This window comes from Branchiostoma belcheri, unplaced genomic scaffold (genome assembly GCF_001625305.1).
Source record: "Branchiostoma belcheri isolate BF01 breed outbred unplaced genomic scaffold, Haploidv18h27 scaffold66, whole genome shotgun sequence".
NCBI lineage: Eukaryota > Metazoa > Chordata > Leptocardii > Amphioxiformes > Branchiostomatidae > Branchiostoma > Branchiostoma belcheri.
This window is the reverse complement of record NW_017804309.1, coordinates 446,410-461,555: the sequence shown is the minus strand read 5'-3', so window position 1 is coordinate 461,555 and position 15,146 is coordinate 446,410. Positions and strand designations below refer to the sequence as shown.

General features: G+C 42.9%; 2 protein-coding genes across 6 annotated transcripts; one reads left to right on the top strand and one right to left on the bottom strand.

Moving 5' to 3' along the window:
* Nucleotides 1-421: 421 nt before the first annotated feature.
* Nucleotides 422-4,694, top strand: LOC109483661 (protein FAM98A-like). The gene is made up of 11 exons (XM_019786696.1): nucleotides 422-452; nucleotides 561-638; nucleotides 904-983; nucleotides 1,336-1,449; nucleotides 1,796-1,876; nucleotides 2,151-2,267; nucleotides 2,549-2,648; nucleotides 2,888-2,964; nucleotides 3,369-3,461; nucleotides 3,714-3,848; nucleotides 4,683-4,694. Exons 1-11 carry the CDS (start codon nucleotides 422-424, stop codon nucleotides 4,692-4,694), a joined length of 918 nt encoding a protein of 305 aa, XP_019642255.1.
* On the bottom strand, nucleotides 4,572-13,969 carry LOC109483805. 5 transcript variants are annotated; one of them, XM_019786930.1, is made up of 9 exons: nucleotides 11,605-11,852; nucleotides 8,724-9,465; nucleotides 8,102-8,295; nucleotides 7,660-7,784; nucleotides 7,348-7,422; nucleotides 7,037-7,111; nucleotides 6,600-6,755; nucleotides 6,137-6,268; nucleotides 4,572-5,771 (listed from the first exon to the last, which is right to left on the bottom strand). In XM_019786930.1, the coding sequence occupies exons 2-9, from the start codon at nucleotides 9,455-9,457 to the stop codon at nucleotides 5,595-5,597; spliced, it is 1,668 nt and encodes a 555-aa protein (XP_019642489.1). In that variant the 5' UTR covers nucleotides 9,458-9,465; nucleotides 11,605-11,852; the 3' UTR covers nucleotides 4,572-5,594. The 5 variants fall into 5 exon arrangements, with proteins under 5 accessions (XP_019642489.1, XP_019642490.1, XP_019642491.1 ...); XM_019786931.1 differs by lacking the exon at nucleotides 11,605-11,852 and adding an exon at nucleotides 11,290-11,597; XM_019786932.1 differs by lacking the exon at nucleotides 11,605-11,852 and adding an exon at nucleotides 10,316-11,255.
* Nucleotides 13,970-15,146: the final 1,177 nt, after the last annotated feature.

Here is a 15,146-nt window from a genome sequence, read left to right as displayed (position 1 = left end):
GGGTAAAATTACATTTTATGCCATGTGGCCATGACGGCCTCTTACCCCTGATGGCTTCAAATACACCACTTGAATAAAATAGTATTGGAAAAGCTCATATTTCTCATTGTTTACCTAACTTATTCTCAATGGCTGTCAACTTTGTGGTAAGAACAATGATTACTATACACAAGGAGGTTAAATACAAGTATTTAACCTCCTTGCTATACAGTAGCATAAGAAAAATTGAAATCAAAACCCAGTCTCACTGTGGGTATGTGTAACAAAATGGGGAAGAAAAATAAAAATGCAAAGTAATACATAACGTTAAACTGTAGACAAAAAATGTGGTGCTATACTTTCGCCCATCCCTGACCTTTCCACCAGTCTAACCTGCCATAACTGTTTGTCCACAGGTCCAGATGATACAGAGGGGTTTGAGATGGAGATGAGCAGCTTCCTGAGTGAATTTGGTAAGCTCTTTAATTTACTCCTATTACAGTTTTAAATGTTGGATACCACAACTGTTTTCTCCTGTATATCCAAAAGCAGTTTTTTAACCACTGTATGTTTCCTCGTAGGTTGCCCACATGCCGGGGTTAGCAGTGGGGAGTTTGCCCAGAGGTTCAGAACAAGAGAGAACTGCTTGTTACTACTAGGTAAGTACATGTGCATTCACCCCACACCACCTACTGTACCTGCTAATGCTGCAGTAATGTGTATCAGTATAGCTGTAATAACTGACCGTCTGCAGAAAGACACACAGATCTGATCATTTGCCTAGCTAACATTGCTTATGTTCCCTTACTTTCCCTTCTTTGCAATCTAAAGCTGAAGTATCTACAGAATTGTTTGAACTACAAACACAAAAAAATCCTCCTTTCCTCACCTACTGCAGAATTAATTTGAATGTTGATTTTGCAGACTACCTTCTGACTGAGCTGCAAGCAGCACAGATGACACACGCAAATCACCCAAGACCGCCGACTACCCCCACTGGGCAGGTGAGAATTGTCTTATGGAATTATGGCTATCAGTATGTTTTAAACTCTTGAAATATTCACTTGTACATGTATGTGTCCAAATGGCCTTTAATCTAGTACATTTGTACTGTGCAACTGCAGCCAATCAGAGCTCTCGCCTATATTTTAGGAGAATATTCAAATGCCAATTGGTCCTCTACTAAGGATGCTAGACTATTCAGTAAGGGAAGCAATTACAGGAGCCCATTGAAGTGTGGATACCAGTCTAGCACTGCACATCCACATCCAGAAATTTGTTATTGTTGATATTTATCAATATCCAATATACTAGATGTAATTGTAAGGGTTCTTAAAGCAGGTGTTCCATCCACAGGCTCCCACTAGCCTGCACTCAGGTGAACTGAAGGCCATCTGTATCACCCTGGGGATGTCTCGCCCCCCTGCCAACATCACAACCTTCCAGTTCTTTACCGGAGTAGAGAAAAAGGTGAGTTGTCTAGAAACAATAATCTTACCTCACAAATTTAGGTTTGTTATGTTATTATTGATTCAAAAAAAGCTCAGAAGTAATTTCTTTCTTAAAACTCCATGGCTACAGCCTATGATAGATTTGTTCTATTAAAAAGCATTTGCACATCTACACCATTGTGAGCAAGGGACATTTTATAGGGATGTCCTTGGTGTGAGTGGTTCAATTTTCATGACTTTTGAGTCCATTTCTGTAAAAAGGGTATTTTCGTTTGTATACATATCTTTTACCTGTAGAAATAGTAATGATACCCTGCCTCATTCAGCTTTTACAAGCTTGGTTTCTTTGTTGATTTGTCCTCCAGTTAAGAGAGTTCCTAAGCAAGGTACCACAGGACCATATAGGAAAACCCCTTATGAAGCGTGCCATGGCTCCTGGACAGTGGGTAAGTCTATGCTGTAGCACCGCCTTATGGCTGCTTTTGGTACTGCAGCACTGGTGTGACAGAAGAATATCATAATGTTATATTTGCTTGCAAATGTAATGTAAGTCATGAGGAACTGTCCATATACTAGTAGTACTGTCACTGAGTTGAACCTATGAGTATTGAGAAAGGGGAAAGAGAGTTTCCTTGGTGTCTTGCTTATGTACATGAACACACATCTTAGACCAGTTGCTGAATTATGACAATACCAGAGCATTGCCTATCCATTTTCCAGGCCCAACTAGACATAATCAATAGGAAGTTGTCAGAAGAGTACAGAGTCCGTCGAGAGATGTTGCTGAAACGACTTGATGTCACTATTCAGTCTTTCAACTGGTCAGACAGAACAAAGGTGAGTATCCCACACAACACTAAAAATTTGTGTTGATGTGTTCCTTAAACTTGACAGCCCTGTGATATCCCAGATAGACTAACACATATCCTTGGTTCTTGGATAAGTTTGTAAACAAATTTAGTAACAGGATGATCTGATAACAGAAGTCTGTGAGGAAAACACAACTCTGATTATCCTATCTTATCTATGTTATCACTCGCTCACAGATATCAGGGGAGGTATGATATCACCCAGGCCATTAGCGCTTCTGAAGTTGATGTGAGTTTTCTTTGTTTCAGGGGAGGGAAGACGCTGTAGCCCAGGCCTTCAGACCCAAGAGACAAGGGCTGTCCACACAGACCAACGTCATACTGGCTGATTTACTGGCAGCAAGAGAAGGTGAAGGGTCACGATCTGCTGAACTTTTTAGTTCTTAGCTGTTACCAACGTTAGCTGTCATAGTACTAGTTTTTGTTATTAAGAGATTGATTAGAATGATACTGTCACAGAGTTTAGGCCTTTAGCACAAGATACCCATTATAGGTAACATTTTAAAAATTGCATTATCAGAGACTGGCTTTGATAAATTCTTCATACTGACCTTGTTTTGGGCTTGATTTATTTACTTTGTTTTCCAGATATTGCCAGAATCCAGAAGACCTCCTACGGTGCAACAAGACACAACTGTGCCATCAACAAAGTCCTCATGGGCAGGGTGAGTATCATATTTATCTCCTCTTATTCAATCAATTGTTGAGTCTAGTATATTCCCCTTCCCCTTGTTCTGTTCATGGCTGTAGTAGATTGTATGATCCATGTGGTCTTTTTTGTTTCCTGCTACTGCCCAGGTTCCTGACAGAGGTGGTCGTGCCTGGGAGAGAGCTCCTCCTCCAAAAGAGATGCCAGCATTCAAGAAGAGAGAGGACCATGGCAGGGGTAGGCACAGTTATGCCTGTGTGTTAGCCTGTTGGATGTTACATGTACTTTTTTTGTGTATATCAACAGTAATCTCCAAAATCTGTGATGTCACTGACGTGTATTATGATTAAGAAAATGTATAATCATTGTGAAAATGCAAAATTGCCACTTGTCATCTCTCTATTTTCCTCTGCATTTCAGGAGGCTTTGGTGGAGGCCGAGGGGGACAGAGAGGTGGATATGGAGGCGGAGGGGACCGGGGTGGCAGTGCTCGGGGAGGGAGAGTGCAAGGAGGTAAAATCATGTACACAGTCATGTTTTTGTACTTGTAGGGCTATAGTAATGCCTATGTGGTGATACATTGTTTTTGGTTTGTCTGGATGTGTTCCTGTCAATCCTGATACATGTACATGAATACACAATGCAGTGTTTCCATACATACTTACTGCTGCTATGATTATCTGTGGGACTGGCATGGTCACAAAGCAGTATGGGTAGTCTGGTAGGTGAAGTCTGCCATCTCTGATTGCTTTGTTTTTCATGCAGGCTGGTCGGATGGTGGAGACCACGGCGGCGGCCGCGGCGGTGGAAGGGGCGGCGGCCGGGGGGGAGGTCGCGGGGGCAGAGGTCGTGGCGGGTGGGGAGGGGGCAGAGGTCAACATTACCAGCAGCAGCAGGGGGGTCAGTTTGAACAGGCGTTCCAGGGGGGTGGTCGAGGGGGGTACCACGGAGGACAGCAGGGGGGCAGGCAGGTGTACTACAGTTGATCATGGTTGGCTGCTGGCCAGTCATTCAGAGCCGGCTGTTGCCTTGTCACCAGTGTGGAAGTGCTGTGGAAGGTCCTCATGGCTTCCACACAGCACACAGCTGGGTTAGATGAGCCAATGATGCAATATTTGCCACAGGAAGTCCACAGGTTAGTCCATTTCCTGACTCAGAGAACATAAGCATGTTGTGCCAGGTTTGCAAAAATTAATTAAGATTATTTACGACCAACTTGTTTCATTCTATATTCTGATACAAAGCATTACATACTACTAGTATCACAGCAGCAGTTGAGACTTAAGCAATGTAAAATTGCTACGTGCCTGCTACTTTGCAAGGGTCTTGTATTCCTTGTAAAAAGATAAATGGGATCTTTGAGAAATAACAGTTATGAATGGCTAGCAAAAAAACTGTAGGGGCAGTACAACATACTTTTTTTACATCCAGCCTATAGCTACTACTGGTACATTAAAGCATCACTTAGGTTTGCTTGTCTGGCCCAAAGAGGGAAAATCTGTTTCAAATATTGGGCAAAATTTATAAGATAACGTAAGAGTAGAACTTTTGCCTCAAAGAAGGGCTGCATCAGAAGTTACATTTTCACAAAACATTCATACAGTACATGTGTAAAGACAAGAGTCTGGTGTATTCCAATTATTTATGATGTTGAAAAAAAGATTCCTTATTTAATATGTACCATTCTTTCAGAAAGACATGGTTTTTGTGTAAGTCTATTTGTCGTTTTGATAGGCTGCATTCTAAACGAGTCAGTTGTCATCCTTGTGCAAAGGTAAAGCCTGTCGGTCTTGACTCACATCTGATGATTGAAAATATACGTAAAAGTATGTACATCTAAAGGACAAATATTTTCACAGTATTGTTTGAAATTGTATGAGGCTACAGAAGCTGTGTCATTTATTATGGTAGTTCTGAGAGATTTAACTCTTGGCAGTTCAACACATTAACATTAAATGTTTGTGACTCTGAATTCAATTGATGAACCAGTATCTGGTCATGACATGAGATGTAGAACATGATTCACTTTCTCTTTGCTCTTTGGCATGAGATATACTGCAACATCACTCTGTGTGTAAGTATACCAAGTTAACAACACTGCTCCCTGATAGCGGTACTACGGTAATCAAATAACATTTCCAGCAATTATTATCTACGCAACAAACAGGTGAGGAACTCCCTAGACCTTCCAATAAAATACATTTCATGCATCATAATTGTTGTGGAATTGTTGTTTGTTCTTGCCTTTCTAGCAATTAATCTGTTACAATTTACTACATGTTTCATTAATGGGCATTTTGGTGAGTTACAATTCAATAATACATAGAAACTTTCAAGAATTCTGTGGTATCCCACTTTTTACACAAAATACATTTATATGTATTGCATGCATAATGTACATATATCAATTACATACATACTGGCAAGATTGAATATATTCACAATGTGTTTACATTTTGGCAAGTAAGTTGGAATCATTGTTAACATGCCACTGACAACATGTATTACATTAAGACATCACACTGCAGATAAAAACATCAAATCATAGTGCAATTCTACGACAAGATCAGTTGTGTAAAAAACAAAAGAAACAATATTGCAACCGGTCTATAGTCTTGTTCTGTTCTGCAAAGGTCACGAGTGATGCTATGTAGTGGGACACTGCCACCAGTTGATTGTACACCTGCGATTTGAGAAGTCATCATTTATCCGTCCGTAGCAAACACATCTGTACTCAGACACTCCCTGTTGCTGGGTTCTGTGTTCCAGCTGTGTGTAAGTCCCTCCCTCCGTGGCACAGTGGACGCCCAGCATGGTGTGGTTCTGAACAGACAGTATTATTTCATTTAATGAGGTCTTCATTGTAGCAACTTCTTGGTACATGTAAGAAATTCTGAAGCAAACTTTCACTGCTCCTTATAAAGAAAACTTTGCTATGTGTCTACAGCTTTAAAAATTGCATTTCACTACATTTCATTAACAAAAGTTAAAACTTTTCAGGGTCTTAGGGAATGCCAGGCTTTAAGATAACATAACTTTGCAAAAATACTAAAATCCTGAAATTATTGATACATTGGTAGTTTCATTTTGTACTACTACTACTACAGTACTTTAACACCTGGCACACGTACTGATTTTCTATTGGTTATGGGACTATGCAGCAGGAAGATGGTTAACGAGTGACTCACTGCTTCTGGCCTGAGCCAGTCCAGTTCTGTCTGTGCCAGAAAGTCAGAGCTGCTGCTGTGGTCCCAGAACTCACACTCATCCAACCTGGACACTCCAGAAGGCCCTGCTGAACCAACTGGCCCACGTGGTCCCTGCAGGAAAAGCAAACCAACACTACAAGCATGCTTGTTGGTAACAGTTCCTGGGAGATGACAACAACCAACTCTCAGTGAAGCAGGTCTCCGATCTTGGTAGCAAAAAGGGAAAGTAGAGGAGACTTGCAGTCACCTGCGTTGTAGCTGACTGATGATGACGATGTTTATTGATAATACAATTGAAAATTTTGAACTTTGAAATGGTTACACCCCTATGCTCTGACAACTCCATCTATGTTCTGACAACCACAACCCTTCCCCTATGTTGTCATGTAGGGGTGTAGGAACTAGGATGTCGGAACATAAACGTATAAGGGGCATGACCCACCTGAGCCCCCTGGCTGCCGTTGAACCCACGTGGTCCCTCTGGACCCTCCATCTTGCTGACTGTGTCCAGTTCCTCCATCACGCTGGAGTTCAGCCGGCTCAGGTCTGTCTGTAGAGAGTCACGCACTGCAGATATCTGCTGTACAGTGGCTTGGAGCTGGAAGTTGAAAGAAAGATCTTGTGTTTAGGAATCGAGCATTTAAGTGAGGAAGGTTAGTCCTGGATGGGGAATTAGTGTTAGAACATTAGGCCACACCGGTTCCTTAAGACTGTTTCCATACTCAGAACCAACAAATGGAATTGGTGTAGCCTTAGAACCAGTGTTAGAATGTTTTATTGTGAATTTGTGGATAGTGACACTGTGTTAGTGTGTTAGTTTTTAACCTGTGACCATTACATTGGCCAATGTTAATTGGAAGAAACTGTTTGCATCTCTACCACTTCATCTTGCCTTCCCACTGCATAGGTCAGGTTTTGCAGGTTCATGTCCTGCTTCCTTTCCAGCTCAGTCAGCTAAACAACAGTGATCAGTGATAGATTAATCAGATGTTTCAATGTTTGCATCATATTTTTCTTCTACATTGTGGCATTAATCATTCAGGTGAAGGTCAACATCTTTGAAGTAAGAAATTGTCCCTTTGTTAGAAAAGTTTTTCTGGGGAGCAAATTCTAATTCAAATTCTAACTACCAACACATCAGAACTTAATGAAGGTAACACACTGGAACATGACTTTAGTTTCTTTCTTACCTGATTTTGTAAGTCATCTTGTCTGACCATGGTCTGATTGTCCAGGACACTGAGCTGTGCAACAAGCTGCTGATTCTGAGGCAAAACATACAAGAACACAACAAAACATGAAGTGACAGTTCTTCACAGGTTACCAGAGCAATTATAATGATCCAGTAACTGAACTATTTGGGTGACAGACAGTGGAACACTTACTGTTGAAAGATAGTTCTAACAAGCAAGGTAACTGCCTACAAGAAAGTCTTATAAGATCCACCAACTATCAAGTCCTTAAGGTACTAAAGGAGCTATTAATGTCTTAAAGATGTGTACCTGCATCTCCAGGTGCTGTATCCTGTCCAGTGCAGCTGCCAGCTGGCTGGTCAGGACTGACGTGTTCCAGGTGTCACCTGTCTGCGCAGCTGTGCCACCTGGATCCGCTCCCTGGTCAGCAGCACCTGATACATCGTAAAAATTAGACATTAGCCCACATCAATCTAATCTTTTTGTTGTCACCTTAAGAAACATGCTGGAGTGGCAGTCAATATGACAAGAGTCTATACTTTGGATAACCAAGGACATCTGTGTATAATGTCCTTGGGATAACATACACGTCCAAAATTCAACTAAAATCTGACATCTACCCCTGATTGAAATTACTGGTATACAACAGGAAGACAAGCATCTATTGCGTGAAGCTTAGGTTATCTGTGTCCATGTATGTTTATATAGTCTGGATAAATTGGAATTTTCAAAAGTAAACAAAAAAGCTCACCTTGTGGTGAGACTGCATTTGTGAGGGCGAGTAAGGCCAGCAGTAAGGCGACCACACAAAAGAGGAACAGTAGAACAGGGATGAGGTAGCCTCTCCACTGGTCCTGACACCGGCCACACCAACCACCGGGGCCCTTCTCTATACTCCTGCGCCGGGCTGGTCTGCCTGATATGTACAGGGGGTTGGGCTTTCTCCTGTACAGGGTTAACACAGATGCAAACAGCATTATAACTGTATCATATCAGCCTAAGGCTGGGAATCAAATCAAGCAAATATTGGAAGTGTATTCACCAAGTAAATATCATGACTATCTCATAATGAAGGATACTTCCATGGATGATAGTTCCAGTATTCACAGTCTGGTGTTACTACCGGTACCAGAAAATTAGTTTACTCACCTGATAGAACGTCCTTGCCCATTCCAAACACAGTTTAGTTCAAGCGCAAATAAAGATTTGTACACTGTTGCACTAAAGACCAAACATGGCTTTGTGATACCGAGGAGAAAAATAAAAGTGATATAAATAGAAAAGAGATATATAAAAGTCCTTGAACAATGGCTCATCAATTCTATAACACCATACCCATATTACTCCATAACCAAATACTTTCATGCACTTACTTCGAAGTCCTCTCCAACTCTCCAATCTGTGCGTAGGGGGACTCCTGTGGGCCGTCAGACCCCCCTCCCTGTCCTCCTACCCCCAGGACCACACCCCCAAGGTCTACCTCCCTGTTAGGCAGTTCCTCGTACTGATGATAGGCTACATTCTCCACACCCTGCAGGCTTCTCCTGTCCCTCGGCTGCTGTAGAATCAGGTGTCCATCAGGTGCTGCAGGTGTGCTGTTTGGCACACCTTGCCTCTCTCGAAGTAGCAGTCCCATGGGAACAGGTTGCAACTGGCCTGTGACTCTCAAAATATCCTGTCCGTGCATCATGACCGTAGCGTTTTGTCCGAGGCTTTGTCCAGCCTCCTGCCTACCGACATGTGCAGGATTTTGTAGTACAGCCATCTCCATCTGTGTCCCTCCTTCTACTCGAGGAGCAGGCTTCACTGCCGCAGTTTTCCTAGAAAGGGTTGGCTTCAGGTAGCCCTCCTCCTCACTCTCTGCACCCCTGCCTTCATGGTCTTCCTGATGCAGAATATTGCCATCTGGTGCCCCCTGGCCCAGTGTGAGTGAAGTATTGGTGGGTGAGGGGGTGCTCTGGCCTGTACGACGTTTCACGTGTTCTTCGTAAGTAGGGGGGTTGGTCTCCAGGGGGGCCTCCTTTGTCTGGCCCTTGAGTTTGGACATGTATGTGTACCTTTCAGAATGGGCGGATTCAGGCCTGGGTTGCACACCACCTGGATCCATTGTTACACCTGTAACCAAGGTACTCTGGTTAAGGACACTTGCTTGTGACCATCTGACCTTTACTATGGTGTTTAATCATACTCTATTAACATACTCTTGTTACTTGTTAATAAATCATATAACATATACAACTATGTTCCATAAATAATGGCAACTCAAAACAGTCATCACAAGGTGTAATCACACCTGCAATATATCAATAACCTAAAGTAAAAGTTACAACACACCTCCAGTGCATTGCAATGACTGTAACAGAGCCAAGCCAGGCACAGCTCTATTACAAATGTATAAAGTTATGCAAAGGCACAACCTCACGTTTTGTAATGCTGCACCCTCAAACATGGGTTATCAACAAGTTATCAGCTTTCAGAAATACCTGCCAGCATTCCTCAGGTAATGCTGAACTGGCAAGAACCGCTTGTTGTTACTTTCTAGTCAAGTGATCCTCACAAAATCAACAATGTAGTGGAAATCTATCAAGCCTTGCTGAAATGGTGCGGCTAGGTGAATTACCAGAGTGTGGGAACTAGCCCCAGGCAGGTGGTTCTATTCTGTCCTATACATAGATCAATGGGGAACTTGTATTCAGCAGAATCACAACATACAGTTTGTATACACTGCAGAAGTTTGCATTCACATGCATACAGTTATATAAAACTTTTATCTGATGGCCCTGTCTGAATATGTGACTTATATACATGTACTCAAAAGATCCACAGCAAATATAACTTGGAACCATTCCAGACCACCTGCCCTGAGGGCTCCATACAGAAGACATAAACAAAGCCCTCTGATCTGCCTGGTAAACAAGTCAAGGACTTGCACAAACAGAACTAGAAAGGTGTTACTTCTACTCACCTGCCTACCTGAGAATGATCCGTACGAACTCTTAAGCCAGGCAAGACTTCTTGTGTTTACAAAATGCCTGGCAGCCATAAAGGTGCTCACACTGCAAGGCTTAGGAAAGTATCCAGTTGTATCAGCAGGGATTTGTGTATACTTCTGTAGCTGTTATGCACCAGTGGTCACATGGTGGACAGGTGTAATATTCCATGTTTCGTGTCAACTTCAATGGAAAACAAACTTTCGTGTTTTTGAACAGAATTAGACCATTTGGCTGTTATCTCGACAAGCCTATTAAGGTAATGAAGGTTAGTAATTGGCTGCTAACCAAAGGTGCCACAATGCAATGATTGAAAGTTTTCCCTTCGCTGTAATAAAACACTAACTTTGTTGTTTTCAGACCGGTTGGGGAACCTTTAAGAGTGGAAGGGCGTCCCTGCCGAGGCCATGTTGAGGGAAAACCAGACACAGGGTCACCAGGAATGATAGAAGACAGTCCAAGGACAACTGTTGCTTCTGTATCATGACTCCCACTGACTCCCTAGCGGGACACTGAGACCATTGATACTGCCACGGTTTTGCAAATGTTTCTACTTGGAATGAATACAGAGAAGTTCTTCCCCTGACTGACGGTGGTGAATAGCGCTGCCAGTGACTCAAAGCTAAGGAACGCCTCATATCTACCAACAGCCGCCAGACATGTCGCAGATAACTATCTTTTCATTTCTTGGCGACCGTGACCTCCGTTCCAGGTTACTCATTGTATTTCCTTGTCATCTGCTAGATTAATGGAGTGTTGACGAAGAAAGCAGGATGTTAGGACTGAATCAGTCCTCCATCAGGAACAACATTGGCGAATCTCAGTGTTACGTTAAGTGTTGTGACAACAGACTACCGGTAAGACTTGATGAAGCTTCAACGATAAAATTAGTTCAAGTTAGTTTTAGCATCTGAAAGTAATCCGTACATGGACAGGCAGGTTTACTTACCCGAGGCAATGAAAGAATCTGGAGTTCAGCAAACTAGATAGAGGCAGGTCTGAAACATTCACAGTAGTAGCCAAACGAAGTAAACACGGGCCGTGCGGCTGCACACATCGGTTCCGCCCCTTGGTGAGGACAGTTTTGGTGACAAGTTTCTGCTACTGTTCACTCTGCAGGTTTCAGAGCTTTAAAACTTCCTCCAACCTAAGGCTTACTTCTGCTAAGAGGTTCCCTTGTTTCGTGACACGATTATAGCGTTCAAATGTTTGCTCCTGAAAGCACACAAGCTAGATCTTTACACACAAAGATACACAGACTTACCAGGCGTGGTGCTGCTACAACAGGAACTTGACACTTAAGACGCCCGTCACGTGACACGTCCTTATTTAGATAACGGACAACAAGTGGTCACAGTATCGTTAAACTGGACAGAGCTGAGGCAACATAAATTCCATTGGTCCGTGGAAGTGAATCACAAAATACAATGAGTAGGGGAAATCTGCCCTGGAATCTGCGTTTAGTAGGGAGAAATCAGCTCTGATAAGGCATGGAAACGTGGGTTTACCACAGCGCATTTAGGCTATATACCTTCAACTTTTTAAATCAACGAAACTGTTTTTCTTTACATTTTGTCTTTTTGTCTACCTTTTAAAATCAAGCGGAAATATTGCGAGGTACATATATAGTTCCTGTCCTTCCAGTCAATTAAAAATTGTATAACCCTAATCCTGATGATCATGCTGTCAAATGAGCAAAATAAGACCACTTGACATTCCTGACCAAGAAAAATTAACTATTAAATGGATGTTTGTAAATGCAGCTCGGCAGGACAGGTGAGATAACAGTTATATTACAATGCACAAATTCAAAGGAATTCTAGCGCTTCCTGTCAATAAGACTTGTTTTGCACCATCCACAGGATGTTCCTGTCAAATGGTTATTGGCCATACAAACACACCACAATCACGAGAGTACAGTCCCGATTTAAACGGAAAAGAGTTTTCGCTTCTCGGCCCATGTGGCTAAGATCAGTGTACACTTTGTATTCTCGTCAGTGTAAACGGCGGACCGCTTTTCACATTTTTGTATCATGGATAGGGAAGGACCGTTGACAGTGGATATCCGTAACGTCTAACGTTAGAGATTAATAGGTAAAGCGGTAGTTTGTACGGATAACTTCCTCTAACTTCAGAAGCTATTTGTTGGCGAGGAGCAATGAATAAACCGCTCATAGATAAACAGATAGAGCGATAAACATACAGCACAGCGCAATGCAGGATATGCTGGAAACGTCGAGAATTCGGTTGTCATATAAACACTAACGTCATTCCTGGCCATGTATTGACTATTTGATCGGCACTTTTAAGGTTCCCATGGCGTCAATCATTGCATTTACACGTACAACCTCTGAGAAGGAACACGTAGTCTTTAGTTTTTTAGACATTGAAGTTATGGTAACGAGGACAAAAAGACTTGCGACACTACATGATGAGGTACACATGTTTTGTATTTAAGCAAACGCATCTCCAACGAATAATCAGATAGGGGACCGTTCAGTGGCGTTTGGGTTAGAAGTCGAACTACATAGTGATACATTTACGTCCTGAGGCACAGAGGAAATCGCCTAGGCACGGTCTTCCTGAGTTTCCGATAGCTGCTATCGACTTGCTCACCAAACAGTGAGAGCAAGGATGAGGCCTAGGCTATCAAAGTGTCGCTCGGTGTGAAATACAACCAGCGCCGTCTTCATGCCATGATTGTCGAGACTTAGATTGTAGACTGGCGCTAACGAGTGGTACAAAACACAGTGCAAACAGATTGGTAGGTTATACGCGCGAGAGGTCACGGGTTCACCCAGCGGATAGCTACTTCAGCACTATGGACAGGTCAAATAACCGCGGAACCCGCGAGCGCGAGGACACACGTGCACACTTATCACCCCTTCCGTTAGTCTCGTCATGACGTTTTCTTCCACCGCTTTCCACCTCTCCTCTGTCCACGTGTGGTCGTCTTCAAGGTCATGTTTTATGTCGTTCTTGCGCTCGAACAGTTGCAGCCAAGTGACCCATTCGCGCGCCTTGTCTATGTCGTGCAGAAAAATCCGTACGGCAGGCAAAGTATTCTGAAACTGGTCGCAGAACGCCTGGTCTTTATCCTCGCTGGTTTTGACTTTCTCCATCTGGTTGTCATTGGCCCACGAAACTGTCAGCTCGAATGGCTCGGGTCTGCAGTTCCTCCGCTCGCGTACTCGATCGAGTGCGCGGTCAAACTCGCGGATGGTGATGTGGCCGAAAAGCGCGAGAGCCAGTAAGGTGAGTTCCCACATGACGAGGCCGGACGTGCAGACGGCAGGAGAGGGCGTGTGGGTAAACATGTCATAGGCACTGCCGCACACACAGGCACATTTCAGCGGCAGGTCTATCCACGGTTCCCTCAGGAAAGCGTCGACGGCCTCCTCCCAGATAAGCGCAAGTCTGTCGGGGTCGAAGTAGTGCTGTAACTTCTTACGGATGCCCTCAACGTCAAAGAGCGGCATTGTCCTTCCGCAATTCCTCACTTCAGCACTAAGGTCTCATCGGCGTCCCATCTCCTCATCCCAATGGTACAGCCTCTGTTTATCAAGTGCGTTGTTTTATTTACATTTGAAGAACGTTCGGGAACAACAATGTTAATGACAGAACAATCGTTCCAGCTCCGTGTGTTTTGTAACGTCAGAATGCATAGCGTGGTCTTTTATTGCCATTCAGTAATCGCTCATGCGCAAATGAAATCCACAGATGAAGGACACTAATATCGTTCAGATATTCGAAGCATCCTACGCGCTTTTTCTTTAGTGCAAAACAGCTAGATTTGAATGTATTTTCTCCCCGACGGCGAGGCATTATTGAATCGGGAAAATGATCGACCCTTGTTTGCCTTAGAATGAGTTGAGGAAAGGAGACTGCCGTGGCAGAGGTGCACATTACTGTGACGATTTCAGCTATTGTTAGAAGAGGTACGTAGCACAAAGAATGATTTTTGTTTACTTCGATTCAATTTGAAAACGTCATAATTTTCCTATACATATCGGCCTTTGGAGGAATTGAGTCGTTAAATATACGATTAAGAGAAACCGTCGAATACTTTTAGTACATGGTATTTTTAGTATATGGTATTTGCAGAATAATACGAACCGTTATAGGCCCGAGAAATGAGAAACCGCAGTTGTTGTTTATGACACATACCGTGCTCCAGTTTATTTTCATTTTCAGTCGCTCTATTCATGTATAATCAGGATTTCAAGAAAAAGGGACTCAGACTAATCATAACCCGATCCCGGCAGTACGAAAACTGGGTCACAAGTCAAACGTACTGCAATACAAAGTTAAATGAACTGCTGAACAACCAGCGTTCAAGTAACCCAGTTAAAAACTACTACATTCAGCGTATGAACAGCCATGGTCAGTTGTCTTCTCGAGCAAGTATCTGCTTTACTACACCCTCCTCTACGGGTGAATATGCCTAGCTAGTGTTTTTTTCGGTAGGCTTTTCTAGGAGAGGTCAAACAAATAGATTATTCATGGTATGTTCTTCCACACCTTGCTCCTGTGTCCTCAATGTACGCCCACTTTTTCATAAGGGATAATCAGTGCTACAGTTGTAAGGATAGTCACTCCGCAGTTACAGTATCTCCATAGGGCACCATAAAGCTGTGGTACGTCTCAGAACACATTATTGATCATTATTGGGTACTGGGTTTGTACGGATATTGGAGTGCACATTGCCTACACTGTAAGTTCTTTGGTGGACAGTACTAGATACAATTTATTGAGTCAAAACTAGACACATTTGTGCACTGCAATATACTTACATAAATTACCAAT

Excerpts from the sequence above, each read along its gene's own strand:
- LOC109483661 (XM_019786696.1), top strand. The coding sequence starts at position 422 with ATGGAGATGAGCAGCTTCCTGAGTGAATTTG. Across the intron at positions 639-903 it reads GAACTGCTTGTTACTACTAG|ACTACCTTCTGACTGAGCTG; the intron begins GTAAGTACATGT and ends TTGATTTTGCAG. Across the intron at positions 1,877-2,150 it reads CCATGGCTCCTGGACAGTGG|GCCCAACTAGACATAATCAA; the intron begins GTAAGTCTATGC and ends TCCATTTTCCAG.
- LOC109483805 (XM_019786934.1), bottom strand. The coding sequence starts at position 13,819 with ATGCCGCTCTTTGACGTTGAGGGCATCCGTAAGAAGTTACAGCACTAC. Across the intron at positions 9,074-13,222 it reads TGACGAGACTAACGGAAGGG|GCTGGACAAAGCCTCGGACA; the intron begins GTGATAAGTGTG and ends GGTAGGCAGGAG. Across the intron at positions 6,756-7,347 it reads AAGATGACTTACAAAATCAG|CTCCAAGCCACTGTACAGCA; the intron begins GTAAGAAAGAAA and ends TTCAACTTCCAG.